At 43.6% G+C, this 14735-nt stretch overlaps 1 protein-coding gene across 7 annotated transcripts in view; it reads left to right on the forward strand.

The window, feature by feature from the left end:
- The window catches only part of LOC105480467 (RNA binding motif protein 6), a 127211-nt gene that overhangs the window by 85389 nt on the left and 27087 nt on the right, over nucleotides 1-14735 (forward strand). For 6 of the 7 annotated variants that reach the window (XM_071091744.1, XM_071091742.1, XM_071091743.1 and 3 more), the window contains one exon: nucleotides 11658-11732. In XM_071091744.1, coding sequence (XP_070947845.1) covers nucleotides 11658-11732 — 75 coding nt within the window. Of the gene's footprint in view, nucleotides 1-10577; nucleotides 10745-11657; nucleotides 11733-14735 lie in introns of all 7 variants that reach the window. The other variant, XM_071091747.1, reaches the window with a different exon arrangement.

Here is a 14735-nt window from a genome sequence, read left to right on the forward strand (position 1 = left end):
AAATCAAGTCAGCAAGACTCTTTGAAAGTCTAAACAAGGACGTTATAGGCAGAGGGGCTAAAGACAACATTCAAGGAAGCTAAAGTACTTGGGTGGGAGGTGATAGATAAAAGGCCAGTAGAAATAATGTCTCTTTTTATTTTTTTTTCCATTAAAAAATTTTGTTTTAATAGCAATAGAGATAGAGGGTCTCACTGTGTTCCCTGAGCTAGTCTGGTCTTGAGCTCCTGGGTTCAAGCAGTTCTCCCACCTTGACCTTCGAAAGTGCAGGGATTATAGACATGAGCCACCGTGCATGGCAAATTTCTTTTTTTTTTTTTTTTTCTAAGATGGAGTTTTGCTCTTGTTGCCTAGGCTGGAGTGCAGTGGCATGATCTTGGCTCATTGCACCCTCTGCCTCCTGGGTTCAGGTGATTCTCTTGCCTCAATCTCCCAAGTAGTGGGGATTACAGGCACCCAACACTGCCCGGGTAATTTTTGTATTTTTAGTAGAAATGGGGTTTCGCCATGTTGGCCAGTCTGGTCTTGAACTCCTGACCTCAGGTGATACACCTGCCTCAGCCTCCCCAAGTGCTGGGATTACAGGTGTGAACTACTGCTGCTGGCCCCAATGTCTCTTTTGGGTGGTGGATCCTGAAGAATAGCTGCTGGTTCTTTGGCGATGCCTGGGGAGTACTGTGCAGGCTTTGTGATGGGCTCAGCAATGAGGCCTGTACAGTATCTTAGGTCTTGTGGGCCACAGTCTGCTCTCTTGACTGTTCACCACCACCTCCTGCCATTAAGTTTTTAAGGAAAAGAAATGATTTTATTACATTCTTTGGTAAACAAAGCAAATTAAGAAGCTTTATATTTTCCACATTTATTTAACAAACTCCCTATTTGTTTTTCTCTATACTGATTCAGTTTAGAGACCTACTCAATGAAGCATGCCTTGATGTTGAATTTAGAGTCTACTTTTTCCAGAAGAAAAGAGCCAGGAAGCTCCAACAATAGGCATCTCAGAATATAAAAGTGTTATAGAAATGATGTAAATCAGGCCAGGTGCAGTGGCTCACGCCTGTAATCCCAGCACTTCGGGAGGCCGAGGCGGGCGGATCATGAGGTCCAGAGATCGAGACCATCCTGGCTAACACGATGAAACCCCGTCTTTACTAAAAATACAAAAAAAAAATCAGCCGGGCGTGGTGGTGGGCGCCTGTAGTCCCAGCTACTCAGGAGGCTGAGACAGGAGAATGGCATGAACCTGGGAGGTGGAGCTTGCAGTGAGCCGAGATCGCGCCACTGCACTCCAGCCTGGGCAACAGAGCAAGACTCCATCCCCCACATCCCCCCAAAAAAAAGAAGAAAAAGAAGAAAAGAAATGATGTAAATCAGCTGCCCTTCACTCTGTGTTCAGGTGGGAGATATCTCTAATTGCAATAGGAGAGGGCCTCTCTTTTATCTGGGACTAGAAACCCTTGCCCTACATACCTCATAATTATTTTAGGGGTAACTGATTTAATTGTCAGGAAAGAATAAGCTGTATCTTGTTTCTGTATATAGTCTACTTTGTGAATATTTTTATTTCATTGCTATGTGATTGGAATCAACTGAGGAAAGAGGAAAAAAATAAGATACAGGTTATAGAATTCTGAATTCTGAGGGGAATTCTGAGAATTATCAGTAAATATGTTAAAATGTGATATTTTACTTCCACCAAGAATTAGGTCATATCTTTGTGTGAAAATAAATTATTATTATTATTATTTATTTTATTTTATATTTTATTATTTTTTGAGACGGAATCTCGCTCTGTCGCCCAGGCTGGAGTGCAGTGGCCAGATCTCAGCTCACTGCAAACTCCGCCTCCCAGGTTTATGCCATTCTCCTGCCTCAGCCTCCCGAGTAGCTGGGACTATAGGCGCCCGCCACCTCGCCCAGCTAGTTTTTTGTATTTTTTAGTAGAGACGGGGTTTCACCGTGTTAGCCAGGATGGTCTCGATCTCCTGACCTCGTGATCTGCCCATCTCGGCCTCCCAAAGTGCTGGGATTACAGGCTTGAGCCACCGCGCCCGGCCATATTATTATTATTTTTTTGAGATGGAGTCTCATTCTTTTCACCCAGGCTGGAGTGCAATCACGCAGTCTCGGCTCGCTGCAACCTCTACCTAATGGGTTCAAGTGATGCTCCTGCCTCAGCCTCCCGAGTAGCTGGGATTAGAGGCACCCATCACCATGCCCAGCTAATTTTGTACTCGTAGTAGAGGCAGGGTTTCACCATGTTGGCCAGGCTGGTCTCGAACTCCTGACCTCAGGTGATCCATCCCCCTCGGTCTCCCAAAGTGCTGGGATTACAGGCATGAGCCACTCCGCCCAGCCTGCAGAAATAAATTATTAACCAGAGAAATTTTGACTATGGTTTTTATAAATGTTAGGTGAAACATTGCTCTAAAAGATACAAAATTATAACAAGCTGAAAAGTTTTTTTTAAATTTGCATTTTAGGCCTGGTGTGGTGGCTCACACCTGTAATCCCAGCACTTTGGGAGGCCGAGGTGGGCAGATCACAAGGTCTGGAGATCAAGACCATCCTGGCTAACACGGTGAAACCCTGTCTGTACTAAAAACAACAAAAAATTAGCCGGGCGTGGTTGTGGGAGCCTGTAATCCCAGCCACTCGGGAGGCTGAAGTAGGAGAATGGCGTGAACCTGGGAGGCGGAGCTTGCAGTGAGCCAAGATTGCGCCACTGCACTCCAGCCTGGGCAACAGAGTGAGACTCTGTCTCCAAAAAAAAAAAAAAAAAAAAAATTGCATTTTAGTGGTTCAGTTTTTCAGTTGTTCTGAGTGCTAATAGTTGGACTTTATAAATTGTAAGAAGCAATCTACAGAGATTCTGTGATGAAGGAATTTATTGAGTGCCCTGTCTGCCTCACAGTCTCAGTCTTTATGATAGAGTCCTCTCACAAAGAGAGAAAAGATTTGAGGCTTTTTTGATTACTTATTTGCTTATTTATATATTTTGCCTCTTTGTTTTTGCCACAAATCCAAATGTAATGGAACCTTAGAATAGGAGAGACTTGTGGATCCTCTGGTAGGCATTGTTCTTTCTATGTTCCTGGAGCTAAGTTCATAGAATTACCTCCAAGACTATGGATCGCTGATTTTCTTTCATCATGATAAGAGGCATTTTCTAGAATCTGAATCTTACTTTAAAATGCATTTAAGACCTACAAGGAGTGGTAGTGAAATGGGTGGAATATATTCTTAGCACCAGACACCTTTAAAATAATTAAGTTCTTGGCCAGGTGCCGTGGCTCACACCTGTAATGCTAGCATTTTGGGAGGCTGAGGTGGGCATATTATGAGGTCAGGAGACTGAGACCATCCTGGCTAACATGGTGAAACCCTGTCTGTACTAAAAATACAAAAAATTAGCCAGGCGTAGTAATGGGTGCCTGTAGTCTCAGCTACTCAGGAGGCTGAGGCAGGAGAATGGCGTGAACCAGGGAGGCAGAGCTTGCAGTGAGCCAAGATCATACCACTGCACTCCAGCCTGGGCAACAGAGTGATAATCCATCTCAAAAAAAGAAAAAATATATATATGTGTGTGTGTGTGTGTGTGTGTGTGTGTGTGTGTGTGTGTGTGTAGATGTGTATGTATGTTTAAGTTCTCTTATGTCAGGGTCTGGCTTGGAGTGTATTGTGTTTCCAGAGCAGAATTCTTTTTTTTTTTTTTGAGATTGGGTCTCACTTTGTCACCCAGGCTGGAATGTAGCGGTGCAAGTTTGGCTCACTGCAGCCTCGACCTCACAGGTTCAAGCAACCCTCCCACCTCAGCCCCCAGAGTAGCTGGGATAACAGGCGCACACTGCCATGCCCAGCTAATTTTTGTATTTTTTGTAGAGGGTTTTATCATATTGCCCAGGCTGGTCTTGAACTCCTGAGCTCAAGCAATCCACCTGCCTTGGCCTCCCCAAGTGCTGGGGTTACAGGTGTGATCCATTGTGCCCAGCCACAGAGATCATCTTGAGACCCTGACTTCTGCCAGCTGTGATCCTAGTGGGTGGGACTCTGGGACTCAATGAAATAGTCAGCCGTTTTGCTTCAGAGAACACAAATAAGATTTTGGCTTGATGCTGGTTGTTGCTGGTGTCATAGTCTAAAATGTTTGTTGTCAAGAACATTGTAGTAAAAGTTTTGTTGTGCTTTCATCTAGTCAAGAAAAGATGAGAAGTAGCAGCTGACAGGGCAGTGTCTTCATGCCCCGCTACCTTACATTAGACACTGTAGTGGAATTGTGTTTTCATTGGAAATCCCAGTGAGGCCTTATCTTCTGGATGCTCAAAGTGCAACTCAGATCCTGTTGGGTAAAAAGGCTAGTCAAAATGGACGATATGGAGAAGGCCAACAGGCAGAGCTATAGAGTTAACATAGGGCATTCTTTGTACTTCCCTTAGCCACTGTACTTTCTTTCTTCCTCCATCTCCTCCTTCCCTCTTCTGTCTCATTTTGGTTTGGCCTTTGGGAATAGTGGGTTTTAAAAAATATTTGAACTATAACATATCCTTGTACCATAAAGAATGAGCCTGATTTACAAAGGATTTCTATAAAAAGTAATCTTTTATACTAAGAGAAATGACATATCTGTTTTGAACCTGTTACTTTTGTTCCCCTGGCTTTGCTCTTTCTGCAGGTCCATTTTACCGTCATGGTTCTTGAAACCTCCTGGTAGCAGCCATTTACTAGCAGCACTCTTTATCTTAAACACAACACCTAAAGTAATTGTAGGTGTTTTAAGAACAGAAAGCCCATCTTAAGCAGACCAGTCTGGGGGATTAGCAGTGTTATCAAGAAACAAGGGCTTTGTGGCAGTCTCTCTAAAAACTCCCTATGAGTCCATTTCCTGTAAACTTCTTTAGACTCTACTGTGTGTATCTTTTCATCAGAAGCTACCTCTTTGATGTGGGAAGTGTGATAAATTGATTGACTCTCTCGAATTTAAAAACCAAGACAATATGGTGTAAAGAAAAACTGACTTTTAGTACTGTATGTGTTGCTAATTAGCTCTGTATTCTTGGGCAGACTACTCCATGTATTCCAGCCATCCATATGCCCTGCTTGTAAGAATCTAATGAGATGATATTGTGAAGAATGCCTTTGTAAACTGTAAATTGCTTTGTGAATAAAGATACTACTCTGATAGACAGTACCAGTTCTCAGCCACCAATAACCTGATACTCCCATACTGTGTTTAGAAGAAACACAAAACAATGAAGAGTGATTGTGACTTTTCAATGTGAGTTCTATTCACAGAGCTCATATACTTTTTCCCCGCCTTTTGATACTATTCGTCTCTTTCTATGCTTTAATGGGAAGATCACACAGCAGTCGTTTTCTCAGTACAAAGTATAGCTACAACTGAGCTTGCGTTGAAGGTCTTTGACAAAGATGCAAAGCTGCTGTCCAGAAATGTTCTTTTCTTTCCATTTTTCTCTTGTACTTCCCAGTATCTTAAGAATCCTTGAGACTGGGCATGATGACTCATGCCTATAATCTCAACACTTTGGGAGGCTGAGACAGGAGGATCACTTGAGTCCAGGAGTTCAAGGCCAGCCTAGGCAACATAGTGAGACCCCCCCATCTCTACAAAAAAATTTAAAAATTAGCTGGGCATGGTGGTGTGCGCTTGTGATCTCAGCTACTTAGGGAGGCTGAGGTAGGAGGATTGCTTGAGCCTGGGAAGTCAAGGCTGCAGTGAGTTGTGATTGCACTACTGTGCTCTATCTAGCCTCCAACCTGGGCAACAGAAGCGAAACCCTGTCTTTAAAAAAATAATAAAAAAAGAATATCCTTGAGGATTGGTTTTGAGCCAACGGAATGGGAGCATATGGTAGAGTCTCAACACTCTGACCCTAGTCCTTCTGACAGGCAGTCACAAAAGGAGATCATGAAGTCTCTAAGAGCAGCTGATGAAAATGGAAATGGGAATGTAGATGTTCAATCAGCAGCCCTCCAGACCCAGAGTTTGCTCCTCTGTGGTGTCTCTAGGTGGAGAGTAAGGACTTGATTTGCCATTCTGGAGTGCAAATATCTAGCTTTTTGCAGCTTCACATTAAGACTTCTTGAAATGTACTTAGTAATATCTATGTGTGACTTTGCCAAGTGATGGCTTTGGGCTGGAAAGGATTTTAGCAGGTTTTAGTCTAATTTAAGCCTAATCTAACACTGCCGAGAAAGGAGGAGATGTCTTTGGTTTTACTTTCAAATATATGGTACCTCTTAGCCGGGTGCAGTGTCTCATGCCTATAATTCCAGCACTTAGGGAGGCTGAGTCAGGTGATCACTTTAGGCCAGGAGTTCGAGACCAGCCTGGCCAACATGGTGAAACCCTGTCTCTACTAAAAATACAAAAATTAGCTGGGTGTGTTGGTGCACACCTGTAATCCCAGCTACTTGGGAGGCAGAAGCAGGAGAATCACTTGAACCCAGGAGGCAGAGGTTGCAGTGAGCCGAGATCATGCCACTCCAGCCTGGGCAACAGAGCAAGACCCTGTCTCAAAAAAAAAAAAAAAAAAAGATTATCTATCTGTCTTCTTTTTCTTTTTCTTTTTTTTTTTTTTTTTTGGAGACGGAGTCTCGCTCTGTCGCCCAGGCTGGAGTGCAGTGGCCGGATCTCAGCTCACTGCAAGCTCCGCCTCCCGGGTTCACGCCATTCTCCTGCCTCAGCCTCCCGAGTAGCTGGGACTACAGGCGCCCGCCACCTCACCCGGCTAGTTTTTTGTATTTTTTGTAGAGATGGGGTTTCACCGTGTTAGCCAGGATAGTCTGGATCTCCTGACCTCGTGATCCGCCCGTCTCGGCCTCCCAAAGTGCTGGGATTACAGGCTTGAGCCACCGCGCCCGGCCTGTCTTCTTTTTCTATACATACATGCATATATATGTATATATGTACATATATATATATATGCACACACACATATATATATATATGGCACCTCTTTTTTTTGAGACAAATCTCGCTCTGTTGCCAGGCTAGAGTGCAGTGGCATGATCTCGGCTCACTGCAACCTCTGACTCCCTGGTTCAAATGATTCTCCTGCTTCAGCCTCCCAAGTAGCTGGGATTACAAGCACGTGCCACCACACCCAGCTAATTTTTGTATTTTTAGTAGAGATGGGATTTCACCATGTTGGCCAGGATGGTCTTGATCTCCTGACCTCGTGATCCTCCCACCTCAGTCTCCCAAAGTACTGAGATTACAGGCATGAGCCACGGTGCCCGGCTTTTTTTTTTTTTTTTTTTTAAAGAGATGGAGTCTCACTCTGTTGCCCAGGCTGGAGTGCAGTGGTGCGATCTTGGCTCAGTGCAACCTCTGCCTCCCAGGTTCTAGCAATTCTCCTGCCTCAGTCTCACAAGTGGCTGGGACTATAGGTGTATATCACCTCACCCAGCTAATTTTTTATATTTTAGTAGAAACGGGGTTTCACCGTGTTACACAAGCTGGTCTCAAACTGAGTTCAGGCAATCCACCCACCTCGGCCTCCCAAAGCACTAGGATTACAGGTGTAAGCCACCGTGCCCGGCCTATATTGTACCGCTTTAGGAACCAGCCCTGGTTAATCAGACACATGGCTTTCATGATACCTTTGCTTGAGTAGCTTAATAACTCAATAAATCAAAAGATGAATAAATATTATATGTGTGAAGATACTCTAATAGATAATAGGCAATTAAGAATGGACATTCACGGCCGGGCACTGGGGCTCATGCCTGTAATCCCAGCACTTTGGGAGGCTGAGGCGGGTGGATCACGAGGTCAGAAGGTGGAGACCATCCTGGCCAACGTGGTGAAACCCCATCTCTGCTAAAATACAAAAAATTAGCTGGGCGTGGTGGTGGGTGCCTGTATTCTCAGCTACTCGAGAGCCTGAGGCAGGAGAATCATTTGAACTTGGGAGGCGGAGGTTGCAGTGAACCAGGATCGTGCCACTGCACTCCAGCCTGGTGACAGAGCGAGACTCTGTCTCAAAAAAAAAAAAAAAAAAAGAAGGGACATCTACTGAAGGTGATGCATCATCCTACCCATTCATTAATCTAACTCCCTACAGGTTACTTCCTTAGGAGACACTGACAGGTCTCTGTTTTCTGAAATCCAGAGAAAGGCAGCAATGGGGAGGGGTGCAGTGTATGTGTGTCATACCTGTGCTTGGTATATCTGGGTTGCCTGCGTATGATAGCAGCTGGGGAATCAAATCATAGGTAAATTGTTCTCCTACAGGTTTGTCCTATGACTACCTATTCTTATTAAGCAATTGGCTATATTGACCCTTTTTGGTTTTGGAAAAATAATAATAATTTTTTTAAGAGAGAAAAAGAAACAACTGGCTATGCTTCAACAGTGATATTAAAACCATTTAACATTCTTTAGCAGTGGTCACTGTCCACTTACGTCTAACTATGTGCAGGTTGAGAAAAAGTACTGCCTGAGTTATAGATGATCCTGTGGGAATAAGAAATCATTGCTTTTTTAACACATGAGGTAAAAGTAATCTCAAAGTTCACATGCTGATGGAGACTCCTGGCAAGGGGAGTTCCCTACCCTCAACAAAATGTCATCCACAGCTACTGGAAGATTTTTGTTGTCTGAGAAGTATAAAGTGCCTTAGAAATACCTGAATCCATTAATGCCTCCAGCTGGTGAAATCAAAATTTGCAGGTGACTGAAATTGACAGTAGTGCCTTGTTTTGGTTCACTGTTCAAATGACAACCCACATGTTTTATGGATTGGGTATATAGATGTATGCTCTAACAACAAAATCTCCCTCCAGAGCCACTGTGTACTAAGCACCAGGTCCTCCAGCGATAGTTGGCTCTATTCAGTCTTTCATTCATTCAGCAAGAGCTTACTAAGCTCCTTTTTGGTACCAGATACTGTTTGGTGCTGAAAATAAATAAAAGGCCAGCAAGATTAAGTAGACTGTAAGATCTGGACCAGTAATTTGACAACACAAAGTACTGTTGCAAAGATACAGTTTCTGATGTGTAGTGACCATTCTCTATGAAAGCTTAGTCTTTCAGGAGATTAAAATGGGTGGTGAAATTGTCATACCTAGCAAGCAAGCAAGGTGAAATGAGTGGCTATTTGACTCCCACCTGCTGATGCTGGTCTTTTTTGGTTCCTAGGGCTTATAATGATCAACATTTCTTGAGTCCTCACTATATTGTATGCTAAGCTCTTTACATGTACGAGTTTACTTAATCTTCACAACCACCCTAAGAAGTAGGTACTGTTGTCCCTACTTTACAGATGAGGAAATGGAAGCACAAAGAAGTTAAGGACCTTGCCGAAGATCATTGAGTAGAGGCAGGATTCAAATTTAGGGAACCCAGCCCACAGTCCATTCTCTTAAAGATGTTATATACTGTCTCTGGGCTTAGAAGGGTTCATTTTAGGTCAGACACGGTGGCTCACGTCTGTAATCCCAGCACTGGGAGGCTGAAGCAGGCAGATCACGAGGTCAGGAGTTCGAGACCAGCCTGACCAACATAGTGAAACCCCATCTCTACTAAAAATACGAAAATTAGCCGGGCATGGGGCTCGGGAGGCTGAAGCAGGAGAATTGCTTGAAGCCAGAAGGCAGAGGTTGTGGTGAGCCGAGATTGCGCCACTGTATTCCAGCCTGAGTCACAGAGTGAGACTCTGTCTCAAAAAAAAAAAAAAAAAAAAAAAGACGACTGAGCGCAGTGGCTCACGCCTGTAATCCCAACACTTTGGGAGGCCGAGGTGGGCGGATCACCTAAGGTTGGGAATTCGAGACCAGCCTGACCAACATGGAGAAACCCCATCTCCACTAAAAATACAAAATTAGCCAGGCGTGGTGGCGCATGTCTGTAATCCCAGCTATTCTGGAGGCTGAGGCAGGAGCATTGCTTGAACCTGGGAGGCGGAGGTTGCATTGAGCCAAGATCACGCCATTGCACTCCAGCCTGGGCAACAAGAGCGAAACTCTGTCTCAAAAAAAAAAAAAAAAACAATAAGAGGGGGTGCTTCATCTTGACGAACTTCCTGCGTTGGTAGAGCTTGGTAGAGTGGTCCTTCCCAGATCCTTCCCCGCATACAGAGCCTGTCTGTTTTCTGATTGGTCCCTAAGGCCAGATTACCTGTCCCTATTACTGAGCAGAAGCTGGTGAATGAAACAGGAGATCCCTCAGTCAAAAAAAAAAAGGAAAAAGAAAAATGAAGCAGGAGATCCCTTCTCTACAGCCCAGATGTAAGTCCAGCTCTGCCCTTCACCACCTGGGTGACCCCACCTCTATGAACATAGGTCCTAATCTGTAAAGGGGAGATAATGTTATTTCATCGGATCATTTAGGGAATTAAATAAAATAATGTACTTAGCAGTTTCTGGCTCTGAGTAAGTGCTTAATAAATGTTAGCAATTTTTATTATCATTGTCCTTAGCCTTGAGAACAAGCCAGGGAATAGTTTCTCAGACCAGATGCTAAGACCTAGGTAGATGGGCAATTTTCCTTGGTTTTGACAAGAAAATAATTTTATCCTGTGTATTTCTCTTGACTTTTTTGATGTGAAAAGCAGAGAGGTAAAGCATTATTTGACAGATGTATGGATTCAAGCAAGAAACTGAGGTCCAATTGCAAAGAAATGGCTTGTATAACTCAGAGCCCTGTCTGAGGAAACACAGAGGACCCTAGAGGGCGGAGAATGAACACAGCGCAGGGGCTAGTTCCAGAGTCGCATTCTCGGTTAGTTCACTTTCAAGTGTGGGTGAGGGTCCCTTGTTAGTAGGCAGAAATTTTTTTTTCCCCTTCTCCAACACATATCTGCTGGCTAGTGTTTATTAAACAAAACTTTATTTTAATGTGAAATAGAATTCCTGACTTGTCCAAAATGGAGAGGCAAGGGAGCTCTTTAACAGGCTTATTGAGCCCCTTTTCCCACCTGTTCCTGTGCCAGACTTTCCCAAAGGCTTACTTGCCAATGGTTGCTCCTCAGATCTCAGGGCTAGCTCACTCTTTAGGCTCCAAGCCAGAGTGATACCGCCGCCGCCGCTGTTGCTCCCACCAACCATTCAGTTTCCTGCTGTAAGGATGTAACTTGCTGTGAAGCTTTCACCTTCCTCCTTTCTTCCTGTCTTCAATGTTGTATGTCTTTGTCCTGGTGCTTTTGCCATACAGCCAGTGTTTCAAAGAAAATTTTCAGGCACTAAAGTTATAGCCCTTACTCCCTTTCCAAGGAGATGTGAGATAGCTGTGGAAAAGAAGAGGGCTCCTCTGCCTCTGTGCAGAAGGAAGAGTTTACTTCTTGATAGTGTGCTAGCTCCTGAGCTAGGTGGGGGCCTTTACTCAAGAGAGCGCATTACGTGACCTCTGGACAGGTAGACTGGGCATAGCCCGTCCAAGGACAGCACCCTAACCTACAGGAACCAAGGCCGAAGACTGATTTTACCTTCTCACACTCCCATTTCCTAAGCTAAAGCTTGCTCTGCAACACTGCCCCAGGTCTGTGGCTTAAAACAGCGATTTCCTTTGCCAGTGAATTAAGCTCACTCTTTATAAAATGTTTCAGCTTGGGGATTGGAAAGGCTCTCTGTGCCTTTCTGTCTCTGTCTATTTCTCCAAGGGTTGATGTTGATGGCTTCTGTCTTTGTCTTTACAGGGAACTCTAATGATCCAGGACAAAGAAGTTACCCTCGAGTATGTACCAAGCCTGGATTTTTGGTACTGCAAACGAGTAAGTACCAAGAATCCCTTTCTTTAGAAGTAAGCATCTGGAATAACAGCTCCTCCATATCTCTAGGAAGGCTGCCTGCTGACATGCATTCCCAAGGACAAAGCTCTTCTTCCTCAGGTCACTTCAGTTGAACAGGAGGAGGTCAAGACAAGGTCATTCATAATTTCTCCTTCCTGGCTGCTACATGTGGCCATAGAGGGTTCTGGACCTGCAGTTGGAGACACTTTCCCAAGGACATGTGCCATTATTTCTATCAGTTATAAACATAACAGTTCCTTGACATATAATATCTTCTCACCTCTCCTAGAGGTGGTCATAAAGGAATTCTTGTTTGGAAAAGTAGGTTTGGAGAGACTAGTTCTTTAAGAGTTGTACATTTTTTGGATATTCTTGGGTTTCCAAGGATATAGAACTTCAGACACCAAGGCATTTTACCTCTATTAAACTCCATATTCTCTTAGAGTGGGATATTTAAAATTTTAGGCTATACTCTTTTTTTTTTTTGAAACAGAGTCTTGCTCTGTTGCCCAGGCTAGAGTGCAATGGTGCGATATCCGCTCACTACCATCTCTGGCTCCTGGGTTTCAGCCATTCTCCTGCCTCAGCCTCCCAAGTAGCTGGGATTTCAGACATGTGCCACCTCGCCTGGCTAATTTTTGTATTTTTAGTAGAGATGGGGTTTCACCATGTTGGCCAGGCTGTTCTTGAACTTCTGACCTCAAGTGATCCACCTGCCTCGGCCTCCCAAACTGCTGGGATTATAGACATGAGCCACCACACCTGGCCTATTTATTTATTTATTTATTTATTTTCAGACAGAATCTCGCTCTGTCACCCAGGCTGGAGTGCAATGGCGCGATCTCAGCTCACTGCAACCTCTGCTGCCTGGGTTCGAACGATTCTCCTGCCTCAGCCTCCCGAGTAACTAGGATTACAGGCGCCTGCCACCATGCCCAGCTAATTTTTTTGTAGTTTTTAGTAGAGATGGGGTTTCACCATCTTGGCCAGACTGGTCTTGAACTCCTGACCTCATTATCCATCCACCTCGGCCTCCCAAAGTGTTGAGATTACAGACGTGAACCACTGCACCCAGCCAGCTATGCTCTTTTTTTTTTTTTTTTTTTTTTTGAGACGGAGTCTCACGCTGTTGCCCAGGCTGGAGTGCAGTGGCGCGATCTCGGCTCACTGCAAGCTCCGTCTCCCGGGTTCCCGCCATTCTCCTGCCTCAGCCTCCTGAGTAGCTGGGACTACAGGCGCCCGCCACCGCGCCCGGCTAATTTTTTGTATTTTTAGTAGAGATGGAGTTTCACTGTGGTCTCGATCTCCTGACCTTGAGATCCGCCCGCCTCGGCCTCCCAAAGTGCTGGGATTACAGGCTTGAGCCACCGCGCCCGGCCATATGCTCTTTAAAGGTCCAGTTTGATTGCAGTGAGCATGAAAATATAATTTGTTTTCATTGCTACTACTTAGTGTCAAAAATAATTATGAAAAATGTGTAAAGTTTCTGAGCCCTGACACACTAAAAATGTTACAGTACTTGAATAAATTTAGTAAAGACGTTAGCTTAACATTCATGTTAGTAGAATACAACTTGAATAGCTATGATTGTCATTAGCCAAAGTACTCATATTCCATGGATATACTCCCTTAGGTTGTCATTTTAGGAAGATATTTCCTTTCCTTTTACTGAGATAAAATACATGTAGCATTATATTTGCCATTGTAACCATTTTGAAGTATTAATTCAGTGACATTAAGTACCTTCACAATGTTGTGCAGCTATCAACACTATCTACTTACTAGAACTTTTTTTTTTTTTTAAATAAGAGATGGGATCTCACTGTTGCCCAGGCTGGTCTCATAGTCCCTGGCTCAAGTCATCCTCCCACGTCAACCTCCCAAATAGCTGGGACTACAGGTGCCATCATGTTCAGCTTAATTCCAGAATTTCTTTTTTCTGTTTTCTTTTTTTTTGAGATAGGATCTCACTCTGTTTCTCAAGCTGGAGTACAGTGATGTGATCATGGCTCACTGCACCCTTGACCTCCTGTACTCAAACGATCCTCTCACTTTGGCCTCTCGAAGTTCTGGGATTACGGGTGTGAGCCACCATATCTAGCCTCAGACCTTTTTTAAACCCCCAAAAGGAAACCTCATATCATTAATCAGTCACTTGCCACTTTGTCTTCCCCTAGTCCCCAGGAACCATTAATCTTTTCTCTATCTCCATGGATTTGCCAGACTCCATGGATTTGCCTAGTCTGGGTATTTCATATAAGTGGAATCAAAATATGTAAACTTTTGTGTTGGCCTTTCACCTAGCATGTTTTCAGAGTTCATGTATGTTGCAGTATTTATCAGTACCTCATTTCTTTTTGTGGCTAAATAATATGAATATATCACATTTTTTTCATCCATTGCTCAGTTGATGGACATTTGGGTTGTTTCTGCCCTGACTGGTGAATAATGGAACCTTTGTGTGCTAGTTTTTGTTTGAACAGCTGTTTTCAGTTATTTGGGGGTATGTATCCAGGAGTGGAATTGCTGGGATCATATGGTACTTTTATATTTAACTCTTTGAGGAACCACCAAACTGTGTTTATTGTATTATTATTATTATTAGCAAACTTTCATAGACCATAGCTGTACCATTTTATATTCCTATCAGCAATATATAAGGGCTTCATTTCTCCACCTGCTTGCTAACGTTTGTTCTTTTCCCTTTTTTTTGATAATAGCATCCTAATGGGTATGAAACAATATCTCATTGTGGTTTTGATTTGCATTTCACTACTGACTTTGAGAGTCTTTTTTCATGTGTTTGTTGGCCATTTGTATATCTTCTTTGGAGAAATGTTCAACCAAGTCCTTTGCCCTTTGGAATTGATTTGCATGTCTTTTTGTTGTTGAGTTGTAAGAGTACTTTATATTTGCTGGATATTAATCCCTTGTCAGATATATAATTCGTAAATATTTTCTATGTGTTATGTTTTCTGTGTGTTA

This window comes from Macaca nemestrina, chromosome 2 (genome assembly GCF_043159975.1).
Source record: "Macaca nemestrina isolate mMacNem1 chromosome 2, mMacNem.hap1, whole genome shotgun sequence".
Classification (NCBI taxonomy): Eukaryota; Metazoa; Chordata; class Mammalia; order Primates; family Cercopithecidae; genus Macaca; species Macaca nemestrina.